Source organism: Mandrillus leucophaeus, unplaced genomic scaffold (assembly GCF_000951045.1).
Source record: "Mandrillus leucophaeus isolate KB7577 unplaced genomic scaffold, Mleu.le_1.0 Scaffold1885, whole genome shotgun sequence".
Lineage (NCBI taxonomy): Eukaryota > Metazoa > Chordata > Mammalia > Primates > Cercopithecidae > Mandrillus > Mandrillus leucophaeus.
The window spans coordinates 72,559-86,007 of NW_012101904.1; the positions used below are offsets into that span (position 1 = coordinate 72,559).

General features: G+C 35.4%; 1 protein-coding gene across 3 annotated transcripts in view; it reads left to right on the plus strand.

Moving 5' to 3' along the window:
• The window catches only part of GABRA4 (gamma-aminobutyric acid (GABA) A receptor, alpha 4), a 69,196-nt gene that overhangs the window by 4,905 nt on the left and 50,842 nt on the right, over positions 1-13,449 (plus strand). For all 3 annotated transcript variants that reach the window (XM_011978066.1, XM_011978067.1, XM_011978068.1), the window contains exons 3-5: positions 10,434-10,501; positions 12,196-12,416; positions 12,659-12,741. In XM_011978066.1, coding sequence (XP_011833456.1) covers positions 10,434-10,501; positions 12,196-12,416; positions 12,659-12,741 — 372 coding nt within the window. The remainder of the gene's footprint in view (positions 1-10,433; positions 10,502-12,195; positions 12,417-12,658; positions 12,742-13,449) is intronic.

The following is a 13,449-nucleotide window of genomic DNA, read 5'->3' on the forward strand; positions in this document are numbered from 1 at the left end:
GTCTCCTACATTCTCCCATTGGAGAAGAAAAGGGGAAAAGGCGAGAAGAGAGGGAAGGAGTCATGGTGAGAGAAGCTGATTTCGTACTTCCGAGAGGATGTAGTCCTCTCAAACTCTGACAAATCAGTTGCTATCATCCTGAAGTAGCTTTCACCTGTGTGGGTATAGCACACAAGTGAAACCTTCCACAAAGAAGTCAGAAAATAATCCCCTAGCTCTTGTTCACTTTCAACACTGTTATATGCTTTCTTAAAAATGCATAGCTAAGGTATTTACTGACTACCAGGAAATGGTTTAGGAAACCTGCCATTACTCATTTTCTGTTTATCGAAGGGTTGCACAGCCTTTCACACAGCTCAGTATTTTGAGGCACATGATCCAGAATAACAAGTGTTTCAAATACAGATCATTGCCTTTGAATCATCTTCCGCAACCTCTCTGAAATGGGAATGAAGCATTTGAGTCATTTTTGTAAGGTTATTCACTAACATAGTAGGACTTCACATTAGTGGACTTCACATTATTTACTCAGATTATTACAACACCACAAAGGGATAAGTAAGACAGGCATCATCCCTCTGTTAGAAAACAGGCTGAGAAAATTTGTAATGAATTGCCCACCAATTCTATAGCTACTTCTGGGTAAAGTCACAACACACACCCTCATCTTTAAAACCTTAGTCGGGCAGCTGGTCCTATATCCACTTCTGAGGCATTCTTGCATTGCCCTGCTTATCAAGAGTCAAATTTCCTGAACATGCCTTCTTGCTACTAAGTAGGACCTTAAAATAAACTAAATTACATTTGCTCTGAAGAAGTGAGATAAGAACTTTTATTCTAAAGCTTTAATAACTTTTCAAATAGCAAAGAAAACACAGAAAATTGTATGCATTTGGGTTAAGTTGGAATGTTTTCCCCACAAAAATCAAATTGTATTTGCAATGTTTTCAAATAATCTATGTATCTCCATTTAAAAGTTAATGTGTCTTGTGCTAGTCTTATTAATTAAATGTCAATAGAGAAATGCTTTTAAAAATACATAGGCAAAAAGAGCACTTCTCGGCAACATAAAGCTTCATTCTCTTCCAATTTGTCTCATTCTTTCATTCATTCATTTGTGAAACCAATCTGTATTGAGAGACCACTATATGTCAGGAACAATGTAAGGTTGTGAAGATATCATTCTGATCTGATATGAGCCCTCACAGACTTTACAGCTAAGCATTATAGAGAGATGAAAATAACAAAGAAATAATAAAATAATTAAATGAAAATGCTATGGGATAATCTAATAGCATGCTAAAAGGGGAAAAAATGGGTGAGGGATCTATTTTAGATTTGGTGTTCCTGGAAGTCTTTTAAGCTAAAACCTAAAAGTGTCAGGCATGAAAAGAGTGAGAGAAAAGTAATTCTCCGAGGGAACAAAACAATTAAGTGCAAAGTCTGAAGGTAGATAATAGGTTAGTGTGATGTAGACTGTAAGAAGAGTCCAGCATGCCTGTAGCCAGAATGCAAGAAGAAGAATCTCATGAGGTTTGGCTGAGATGGTAAACAGAGGCCAAGTCTCGTAGGGTCTCTGGGGACCCTGTAAAAGAGCATAAATTATTATCTTAGTGAACCTGGAAGCAATTGGAGTTTTCTAAATGGAGGGAATGACATGGCTTGACTTAGAGTGAAAAGTGCTCCATCTTGTCTGCATAAAGGAAGACTTAGAAAAGGAAGTGGGGGAACTTGGAAGCAGGGAGACCAATGAAGCTTTTGTTACTTTAGCTTTAGTTCTCTTAAGTTGCCAGTTGCTTGGAAAAAGGTGGTAGAGGTAGTAAAGATGGATATATGTAAGTTGATTAAAGTGAGTTTTTTTTGAGGTTTAATTCAACAAAGAATTGGCGATTGACTTGATCTGGATGTTAAAAAAAAAAGAGAGAAGTAAAAAATGACTTTTCCATTTCTATTTTGAGAAACTGGGCAAAGTTGATGTTATTTGAAGTTGGGGAGAACTGCACGATTTCCTGCCCTCTTAAGTTCACACTGTGGAAGAGACAGAAAATAAGCAACAGAAATAAGTAAAATACAGTGTGTGTGCCAGATGTTGGTTAACAGCTATAGAGTAATGTAAAGCAGGGGAGGGGGTTGCAATTTTCAGTAGAATAATTAGTGGAGATTCTACTAAGAAGGTGCTATTTGAACACTGGTCGTACTTAAATAAAAGCATAAACCACATTTGGGATGGGGTCTTCTAATGAATGAGAAGGAATTCTAAGTGCAAACATGTTTAAGCAGGGAAGTCAGGGTCCCTATAGTGAAGTTTAGCAGGGCTGAGGCATAAAAGGGGATCAGTGTGATAAGAGGACAAGGTTGTGTACAGCTTTGCAGGCTGATTAGGACTGTGCTTTTACTCTGAGTCAGATCAAAAGTGACTGGAAAGATTTTAGCAGGGACAAGGCCTGAACTAATTTTAAAAGGCTCTCCTTATGTTGAGAACAGGCAGTCAGAGGCAAGGGCAGATGCAGCAAGGTTTTCCATAATAAACCAGAGGAGAAATGAGGGATACTTTGACCAAGCTGGTTGCAGAGAAGTTTGTAAATTTACAAGAAATGGTTGGCTTCTGGATATTTTGAAATTAAAGTCAACTGACGACAGCTAGAACGTGGGATGTGAGAGAAAGGGAGGTGTCAAAGCCGATTCCAAAGTTTTTGATTTGGACACCTAGAAAAATGGAGTTGTCAAGACTGTGCCAGAAGTAGACCAGGGGCATAGATGAGCAATTTGTGTGCACGTATGGTACCTTTGAGATGTCTATTACATATCAGGAGGAGATGAACCTGAAATTCAGGGATCATGAGTATGTCAATATACATGATATTTAAAGCCAGAAGTCTAAAGCGATTACAGGGGATTAAGTTTGATAGCGAAGATGTACAAATATTGAGTTTTGATGTCTCCAATGTTAGGAGGTGGCTCCAGAGAGGAGAGGAGGAACGTTTGTCCCAAGAAGACTTAAAAGGAGTGGCTTGTGAAGTACCAGGAAAACCAAGGGAGTGTGTATAAAATTAAAGTAAAATGTAAGGGGGAAAAAATAAAGAAAAAATAAAGAAAGGAGGAGGGATTAATTTAGTCAAATGTTCCTGACAGATAAAGAAAGATGAGAACTTAAAATTGACCACTGGATTTAGCAATGTGTACATCTTCACTGATTTTGACTGTTTTGGTGGAGCCGTTTTGGTGTTGTGATAGGTGTGAAAGTCTGATTGAGTGCATTCAAGAGAGAATGGAATAAGATTTTTCTAGGCATTTGTACAAGGAAGCAGAGAAATTGGGATGGTAGAAGGAAGGAGGTAGAAAAATGGGAGAAAGAAAAATACTTTTAAAGTTGGCAGGAACAATGCTGTACATAAGGAAAAACTCATGGTACTGACAAAAGGAAGTGGACCCTAGGCATGAAAAACAAATTATTGAGATAGATGATGGAGTGAATAAGAAAAATCAGAGGTACTGTTGATAGTTTGGTTTTTTTTCAGAAGTTCAAATATAATAGAGAAGAGAAAGAGAAAAGTTTGCCTTTTGTTTTTCAAGGTTATACCATAACATGTTTTTCTTCCTTTCTTTTTTCTTTTCTTCTATTGGGAATAATCTAGTAGAGAATATTTAGCATTAGATTGGAGGGAAGGCATAGCTAAAAGAAATATGTCTTTGAGAAAACAAGAGAAGTTTGAATTCAGAGCACAACTTTACTTTCTTATGCTCTTGGTTAAAAAAAAAAAAAAGATATACAACATACCGGTGCTATTTTATATTTACATTTTCTTTAGGGTTAGGATGTATCCATTGCATTCGGTGTTTCCTGAAATAGAGACTCTAAAATCTAGATTACAGGATATTAGAAAATTGGTGATATTTGGGTAATACTTCACTGAGTTGTTAGACTTCTTTAAGATGAGAAAATACATCTGATTGCATTTGTATATATCATTAAACATCACTGCCTTATAGTCTACGCCTTTCTTACATATTTATTCTATAAGCCACAGGTACACAGAATTGAAACCTAGATTAATAGTTCTTGGTATTTGAGACACTTTCATTATTGGCTGATACATAACCTTCTTTTTATACATTCTTTCATCTATTCAATCATTTATTAAAATATAATAAACATACCAGTTAAACCACCAACCAGCACAAAGTGTAGGACTTGGACAAGTTTTATTCTGCTCTGTGGTCTCCTCCATCCTATCTTCCCCATCCAAAGTAACCATGATTTTAAGTCCTTTTAAAATTCTTAGTTTTCCTTTGAATGTCATTTTAGGTTGACTTCTTTATTTTAAAAGTTTATTTTAAATATTTAATTGTTTTGAACTTGCTATACATAATCTTTTGATGCTTTTAACTTAATTATATATTGCTAAAAATCATTCTTATTGTTGCATATTGCAATAGATCATTCATTTTGACTGCTGTGTGATATTCCCATTGCATAGAAACCAGCTTATTCATCTGCTCTGTTGGCAGTAGGCTTTTTGCTTGTTTCCAAGATTGTGGTGCTGTGAATATCCTGGCCCAAATTTCCTGCTGTAAATGTGCAAGAGTTTCTTTTGCATATATATCAAGGAATGGATTTTCTGGATCTTAGTGTAAGTGGGAGTTGACAAGATAATGCCAAACTATTTTTCATGATGAGTTTACAAAATCAACTCCCATTTACAGTTTACAATGAACATGACATTCAGGATCCAGATACCCTCTTTAACACAAGATATATATATCTTGAAATGGTATTTCTTAAAATGGCATTTTATTGTGAAATGATTTGAATTTTTCTGATTCTCACTATGTTCTAATGTGGTTGAATATCTTTTCCAATCTTTATTGGCTATGATAATTTTCTTTCTGTGAATTACTTGTTTTTATTGTTTGCCCATATTTTATTTTTGTTGTTGTTCATACTTTTTTTATTTATTTGATGGTTGTAATTATTTACAAAGTAGACCAGGATTGATGGATTATATGACATGGGAGGCACTAATCTTTAATGTCTTCTAAGTGAAAGAAACTTCTAGAACTTTATAGTGTTTTCTGCTTTCTCAGTGATATCAATGGATATCTCTCGTCTTTGTTTAGTATTCAGGAAGGCTCGTATATGTATATTTTGTAAATGACAAGCGAAGAGATTTCTTTATGTATTTCATTTAGGATTCCTTGTTGTATCACTTCAAGTGTCTTCATTTTTGGAGATATATCACTAGTATTTTGTAAGGTGATGGTGGATGTGTGATGTAGGTGGCTGGATAATTAGAAATGTTTCCTCAAGTGCATGGCTGGGAAGGCAATATGGAAAATAAGGATGGACTAGTTTCAAGATCAGCAAAACACCCTAGGCTTTCTCATGATGTAGCAACAAATAAGACATCATTATTGGAGATGAAATTTCAAAAATGATTCCACCCTTTAACCATATCTGTACTGCTAAAATTAAGTAAATTGGGAAATTATCTGATTCATTGTTAATTGCCTTCCCTCTTTCCCAGCAAGTTAGACTCATTAATTAGATGGGAATATTTCCCTGAATTTGATCTTGCTGGTCTTGGCTCTTTCTTCCCCAAAAACTGTTGAATCATCTTGTTTGCCTTACAGACTGTCAACCACATTTTCGGTATTAAAAAATGTATCCCTACTACCAACAAAGTAGAATTGTAAACTAAAAGACGTCTTTAATGTTGCACAAATGCATACCAAATTATGGGAAGAAATCCTTCCAAGCTCAAAATTATCTGGTTTCCATGCAATTATACTCTTAGTAAGGTTGATTTGAACATCCTAAACTGTCGTATTAGAGGAGGTGTCTCTAAGAGTTATTCTTAATTACATAGTGACCATTATTCATTGACAACTGATTTATCAGCGGCCTATTACATTTAAAACCTGTGATTGGTCCTGCCAGAGGATACAAATACAAATAAGACACAGTTTCTAAAAATGGGAAATATTTTTAGTTTAATTGCTGTGGAAAGTAATTCTGTTAATTTTTTCTTTTGATGGGTTTTTAAATCACTACTGGGATGATATTAGGAGCATGATGAAACACAGTTATTCAACGCCTAATATGTGCAAGGCGTTGTGCTAGTTTGGGACTTCAAAAACGATTAAGATTTTGCCTTTGCTGTTACAGATAGAAAGACCCAGGCAGTATGCAGTAATAGGAATAATAGTAAAGACGTGAAAAGCACTGTGAGAAAATACTTTAGAAACTAACGAACAAAGCAGGAAATGTAGGTATAGCATGTTATATTCTAGATATGAAATTCCACATTTGCTTAAGTAGTTAATGATTTATTATTGGTGATGTTATACAGTATAGCAAAGCTAGCACATGCTTTGGAGATCAATATAAGGGGATTAGAATTCTGGCTCTGTCATACATTATTTAGTCTCTGTGAACTCAGTTTCCAGATCCATAACATTCTCATGAGGATAGCGCCTTTGGAGGGTGTCGTGAAGATTACATGAAATAGTATATGGGAAGAACCTAATAACCTACCTGGCAAATAATTGATCTTTAATAAATAGCAATTATTGTAACTTTGCTTATTGTTCTTTGGAAAATACCCACACCCTGTGAGCACACCTGCCCCTCAATCTGTCCAGTCTTCAACCCCACTGCCACATCCCTAGTCCAAGCTGTTATCACCAACTCTCAACTTGACCATTATAGCAGCCTCTTAGAAGAGCCCTTCTTCTACTTTTGCTTCCCTGTAATGTATTGTCAATACCATTGTCAGAATAATTTTGTAAAATATATAATCTAATCATATAAACTCCCTTACTTCAAACCCTCAGTGGGCTCCCAGTGATTACGGGATACAAATCAAACTTCTTACCACAACCTGCAAGTAAAGACAGAGACAGACTGAATTATCAGAAGAAGAAAGCTCCAAGAAAAAACATAGGAAAAACTATTAACCTTTGGGTTCTTTAAGGCTGCCATAACAAAGTACCACAGACTGGGTGGCTTAAACAATAGGAAATTAATTTTTCACAGTTCTGGAGATAACAAAGTGTAGGCAAAATTGATTTCTTCTAAGTCCTCTCTCCTTGGCTTATATATGGCCATCTTCTGTCCATGCTTACATTGTCTCTGCTGTGTGTGTGTGTGTGTGTGTATGTGTGTCCTAATCTACACTTCTGATATGGTCACAGTCATATTGGATTAGGGCCCACCCTAGTAACCTCATTTTAACGTTAGTGTCTCTTTAAAAAGTGTATTTCCAAATATGGTCACATTCTGAGGTACCAAGAATTAAGACTTCATCATAGGAATTTGGAAGGAATACAATTTAGTTCATAACAATACTCTATGTAGCTCCCCATCTTTTACTGATATATTTACAACTTATTTTCCATGTAGTTTTAACTACAGTCACCATAGCATATATTATAAGTGTGTTGCTTAAAACATGCCGCTTTTTAGAATACGAGTTCGGGGGTAGGTGTTCTATCCACTGTACCCTGGTTTTCATTCTATCTTTGTGACTTTTATTTCTCATCATTCTGTCCCTCCCATGCTTTGCTTCAGCCCCACTGGCCCCCTTTCTAGTCCCTGAATACACTCAGCCCTTTTCCTGTCTTTGATCTTGTCCTCTTGCAGTTCTCTCTGCCTGGAATCCAGCTTCCCAAGCTCTTGCAACGGCTCATGCTCATTCTCCAAGTTTGAGTTTAAAAGTCACTGCTTTGAAGAAGCAGCTGTGACTGCAAATCAGGAATGGCCTTCCCAGTCTCCCACTCTCTTACCATCCTGTATTTTTCCTCTTAGAAATGATAGCATTCTGTCATTTAGTTTATCATTTTACTACTGTATTCATACTCTGACTGCCCCAATGGCATGTTAGCTCTTTGAGGCAGGGAATTCCTGAGTCTTGTTTACCAATGTAGCATCAGAGCCTAGCACGGAACCCAACACACAACTGGCACTCATTCAATAAACGTTTATTGAATGAATGTCTGAAGGAAATCCCTTTACCAATAAAATGTTTTTAGGATCTCACTCGGTCTCAAAGATCCATAGGAACATATAAGGCAAATACTGAATCATGAATGTCACAAATACTAAGGTTATAATTTTGAACACAAAACATTATTCAAGAATCATTGAGAAAGTAGCGTGTTATGCAAGAATTGGAAAATGTTCATTCTTATCATGGAATCATTGTAACTATAGAACTACAAGAATTAGCATACACCCACACACTTTAAAATAAATGTATAAGGAAAAATATCATTGGCCTAATTCTTTTCTCTCCTAGACTCCTCGCTCCCCTGAAATACCTATGATATTAATATTTTATAGCACACGGTGTTGTAAATACTATCCTAGAAAACAGATGAACACTGTAAAATAGAGTAAAGTGAACAGCCTCAGCTAGGAACTTGTTAGAAATGCAAATTGTGAGGCCACACTTTATGCCTAGTACTAAATCAGCATATCGAGGTGTGGAGTTCAACAATCTGTATTTTAACAGATATATCAGAACCACTTCCCTAAACCGATCATCAAAGTAACTTTTGATTTCTCAAGAATCTTGTCAAATAGTCTAGTTGCCAGGACATAACCAACCTTAATTATTCGAGTAACTTATCATCACTTGCCCTGACTTGCAATGACATAGTGTTTCTGCTTTTTAATACTCTGACAATTGTCCTTAAGAAACTAACATAGTGATTTGTTTCACTGTTGAACCTATTTGAGTGAAATTGCTATCTTCTAGGGTTCAGCACATATTACCTGCTTCCTGGACTACCTAACTATTCCTGGAACAATTTGACATTAATGAGCTTATTACTATCATGTTTTGCTGTTGTTTTCTCCAATTTTCATTCAAATAAAAGTCTAATTAACTTTTCTGCTTTCCATAAATGTAGTCTTGAAAAAATTAAATCTCATTATAGATAAGCCTGATCCAGACTTTTTCTCTTACTATACTGCCTAAGGCTTTATTTTTCTTAGGATATTTATTCAATAAGGAATTTTCTCATTCTCCCTCGAGCTACCTTTCTTTGTGTGGATCAATCTTCATTCTTTAGAAGAAGAAATATTCAGATTCATTTTTATGAGGATAACTTTAGAACTAGGGCATTAAGTAATACCAATTTCTCTTTGCTTTTTTTTTTTTTTTTTTGGCATGAATCCCATTTCCCAAGCAAGAATCCAAGTGAGAAATTATTTCATCTTTATAGCAGATATCATTCTTCCTATGGAATATCTAGCCTCTGGCTATACAGTATTATAAACCGTTGTTTAAGGAAGTTATGTTCAAGTGGCAACAATTTTTATATTTTTGATTGTATTAAAATGCTATTTTATACATAATAATGACTATTGTCATTATTGAGCACATTCTATTCTAGAGACTGGGAAAATGATTTATAAGTATTATTGCAATTAATACTCATTAATATCTTTACCTATGGGGATATATGACTTGAAGATGATATTACTAGAAGATGTTAGAACCAAATGTGAACTCCAAACTTTCTGATTTTAAATTTCATGCTAAACTCAGATTGTGCTAAACCCAGATTGTGTTCCCGAGTCTAAAATCTATGTTAGCCATATTGTCATTATGCTCCCACATTTCTCTTCTGCCAAAACACCTATGTGCTTCATGAACTAGTCTTATTTAGATACAGGAAAGAGTCTCAATAGGGGCCACTGTCAGAAGCAAAGGGAACCTCACATGGAATGAGTACTTTCATGAGATAGTCGCTTTGCTGAGCATCTTATTTCAGCAATTTCATTTGATCGCTATCAAAATCTTGCCTGATGGTTGTGGTTGCTACTATTGAGGAGTTAAATAACTTGCACAAGGTTGTACAGTTAGTAGGTGGCAGAGCATAAGTAGCTGTTACTTATAAAAAAGTTTGTCTTTGATTCCAATCAGTAGTGGATGGTGTGCCTTTTGATAAAGGTGACATGAATCATTTTTAAAATTATTTACTGGTATCCTCAACTCTCCAAGGATACAGTCCTTACAGCTGTTATGGTTTTTCTCTTCTTTGCTTCTGTGGCCACACTTCCCCTTTTTAACAGCTCACTTCTTTATAGAGGCCAATCAGATGGTGGACTATAAAATATCACAAAGGTTAAAAACTTTTGTGTCTCTGCATTGCCTGTTGTAACAGTGTCCAGGGGTGATGTATACTTAAGAAAGGTTCCTGGTAAGTAATTAGGGTTTCTTTTTGCCTGTAAGTAAACACTGCTTTCTGGTTTTGTTGTGCTTTGGTCTACATTTTTTTGTAGAGATTCATTATCTCACTGAAAATTTAAGATGCTTGTAGAAACATGATATATCATATCTGTATTTACTCTGTAATTATCTAACCATCCAAGCCTGTAAAATTGGTAATTATTTTTTCACACTTATTCACTTCATACCCGCTAGGTCCTGTTACAGAAGTGAAAACTGACATATATGTCACCAGCTTTGGACCTGTTTCTGATGTTGAAATGGTAGGTATTTTCGAAGTTTAATTTACCTTTTGAGACTTGAAGAAAACATGTAGAAAAGAGGGCAATTAATATTTATTTCGTTGTCAATCACGCAAAGCCAGAAACCCAAAGAACCCCTAATTAAACTTAAGAATGTATAAAGAGTAAGACATTGAATCTCGTTCAATTTGCATTTCAGCTGTAACATTTGAGTGCTTGTTGATTTAGGGTCATTCTAAACAAAGAGAAGAACTTTCCTATTACTGTTTCCTATAGCACAACCTGGGGTGTACCTTTTTTTGTTTTTGTTTTGTCTTTTCTTCTTCTTTCTTTCTTTCCCTTTCTTTCCCTTTCTTTCCTTCTTTCTTTCCTTCTTTCTTTCTTTCTTTCTTTCTTTCTTTCTTTCTTTCTTTCTTTCTTTCTTTCTTTCTTTCTCTTTCTTTCTTTCTTTCTCTCTTTCTTTCTTTCTTTCTTTCTTTCTTTCTCTTTTCTTTCTCTTTCTTTCTTTCTCTTTCTTTCTTTCTTTCTTTCTTTCTTTCTTTCTTTCTTTGTTTCTTTCTTTCTTTCTTTCTTTCTTTCTTTCCCCTTCCTTCCTTCTCCTTCCCCTTCCTTCCTTCCTTCCTTCCTTCCTTCCTTCCTTCCTTCCTTCCTTCCTTCCAGATGGAGTTTCACTCTTGTTGCCCAGGCTGGAGTACAATGGCACAGTTTCTGCTCACTGCAACCTCCACCTCCTAGGTTCAAGTGATTCTCCTGCCTCAACCTCCTGAGTAGCTGGGATTGCAGGTGTGCGCCACCACGCCTAGCTAATTCTGCGTTTTTTAGTAGAGACAGGGTGTCTCCATGTTGGTCAGGCTGGTCTCGAAATTCTGAGCTCAGGTGATCCTTTCACCTCAGTCTTCCAAAGTGCTGGGATTACAGGCATGAGCCACCGTGCCAGGCTGTTTTTTCTTTAGGAAACTATTGAGGGGGAGAAAATTAGAGATGATAATTAGTTTCAGTATGAACTAGTTGTGTACACTATTTTGTAGTTTTCGTTGTATTTAGTATTTCATGCTGATCTAATTGCTTGCTGCCCATCCCAGCCCTTCTCCCTCCTTCTCATTCATGTTTAAGAGCTTAGAATACCAAGCACCGGTCAGGAAGAATTCATTCATACAGTTGTGCTATCTTATATTAAATATACTTAGTTTACATGACAAAAAAACTTACTTTAGTTTATTCCTTGATCTAAAGCTCCTAGTAATTCGAAACCCTTGAGTTATTTGACTAATTTTAATAAACTTTGTGAAAATAAAATATCTTTTACACATATTACTTTGTCTTTAAAATGCCTAAAATTACATGATTAATTATGCATGATACTTTTTACACATTAACTGATTTTTGCTATCTGGTCTAAAGTAAAACACAACTGTAACTACCTGGTACTGGTGGTTTTCTTAAATTATAGCAAATGTATTATTAGATAATGAGTATGTGTGGTAATTTGTTTATCTTATGAATGCAGAAGATGAAGGCATCAGGATGAATAAAAGTTACTCTAATTGCTGAGAATCTTTTTGCTCCATTGATTCAAGATCATTCCTGCTCCTATTAATTTTATTTGCAATGGTCTTTTTTATGAGCATGAAGGAGGACAGAATGTAATGCATTATTTTCACATACTTATATGTAGTCATTTGTGACTTAAATATGTTCCAAAATAATTGCCCTAGGAATACACAATGGATGTGTTCTTCAGACAGACATGGATTGACAAAAGACTAAAATATGATGGCCCCATTGAAATTTTGAGATTGAACAATATGATGGTAACAAAAGTATGGACCCCTGATACTTTCTTCAGGAATGGAAAGAAATCTGTCTCACATAATATGACAGCTCCAAATAAGCTTTTTAGAATTATGAGAAATGGTACTATTTTATACACAATGAGGTAATTGGTTTTTTTTTCTACTTCTTCCCTTTCTTTTTTATTCTTTTCTTTCCTTCCTTTTTTCTTTCCTTCCTTCCTTCTTTCCTTCCTTCCTTCCTTCCTCCCTCCCTCCTTCCCTTCCTTCCTTTTCTTCCCTCCTTTCTTCCTTCGTCCTTCCCTCCCTTCCTTCCTATTTTAGAATCTAAAATCATAATTATTTTTTTAAAAGGGTTGATTTTATGTAATTGCATTTTTCATCATAGACTCACCATAAGTGCGGAGTGTCCCATGAGATTGGTGGATTTTCCCATGGATGGTCATGCATGCCCTTTGAAATTCGGGAGTTGTAAGTTATAATAAAAATTTTGTTAGAATTTATGATTACCTCATGCAAGTTGATATTTACATATGTATTTTATTTTTCATAATCCAACATTTAAGTCATGGTCCATAACAAAAACTGCCTGGTTTTATTTCTGGAGATTTCATTAACTATTATTTTATAATAAAGAAATAAAAACAACCTCCTTTCCCCACCACAAACAAAAACCTATTTAACAGATAATCTAAGTACTCTTAGTCACAATTGATTGGTGATCAGTGGTGAAATTTAGGGACCTCTGAACTCTACGTGTTGGTAGTGTTACACAGAAAGTACAAATTATATAGATAAATATATATATATATAATTTATTTAATTATAATATATATCACTTTGGGGAGAGAGAGAGAGAGAGAGAGATAGACAGACAGATATTCTATTGTAAGCAGAGTCCTTCGTAGCCAACTTGGAGGAAATCCTTAAAAGGTTCAGAGCTTCCTGACATCGTATAGCTTGAAATGACAGAAGCAAGCACTGCTGGTATAACAGTGACTGAAGCATAGCAAAAGCATGGTAGGGGTGTGGTCTGAGATAATATAATGCCTTATATACCACATTAAGGAGTTTGCATTCTATCTAAAAGCTATGGGAAGCCTTTCAAAGGTTTGATGAAACAATGCAGCTTTCTTTGACATTTTACAGTTCCACTTCTACTTTTTTTAGAATGGGTGG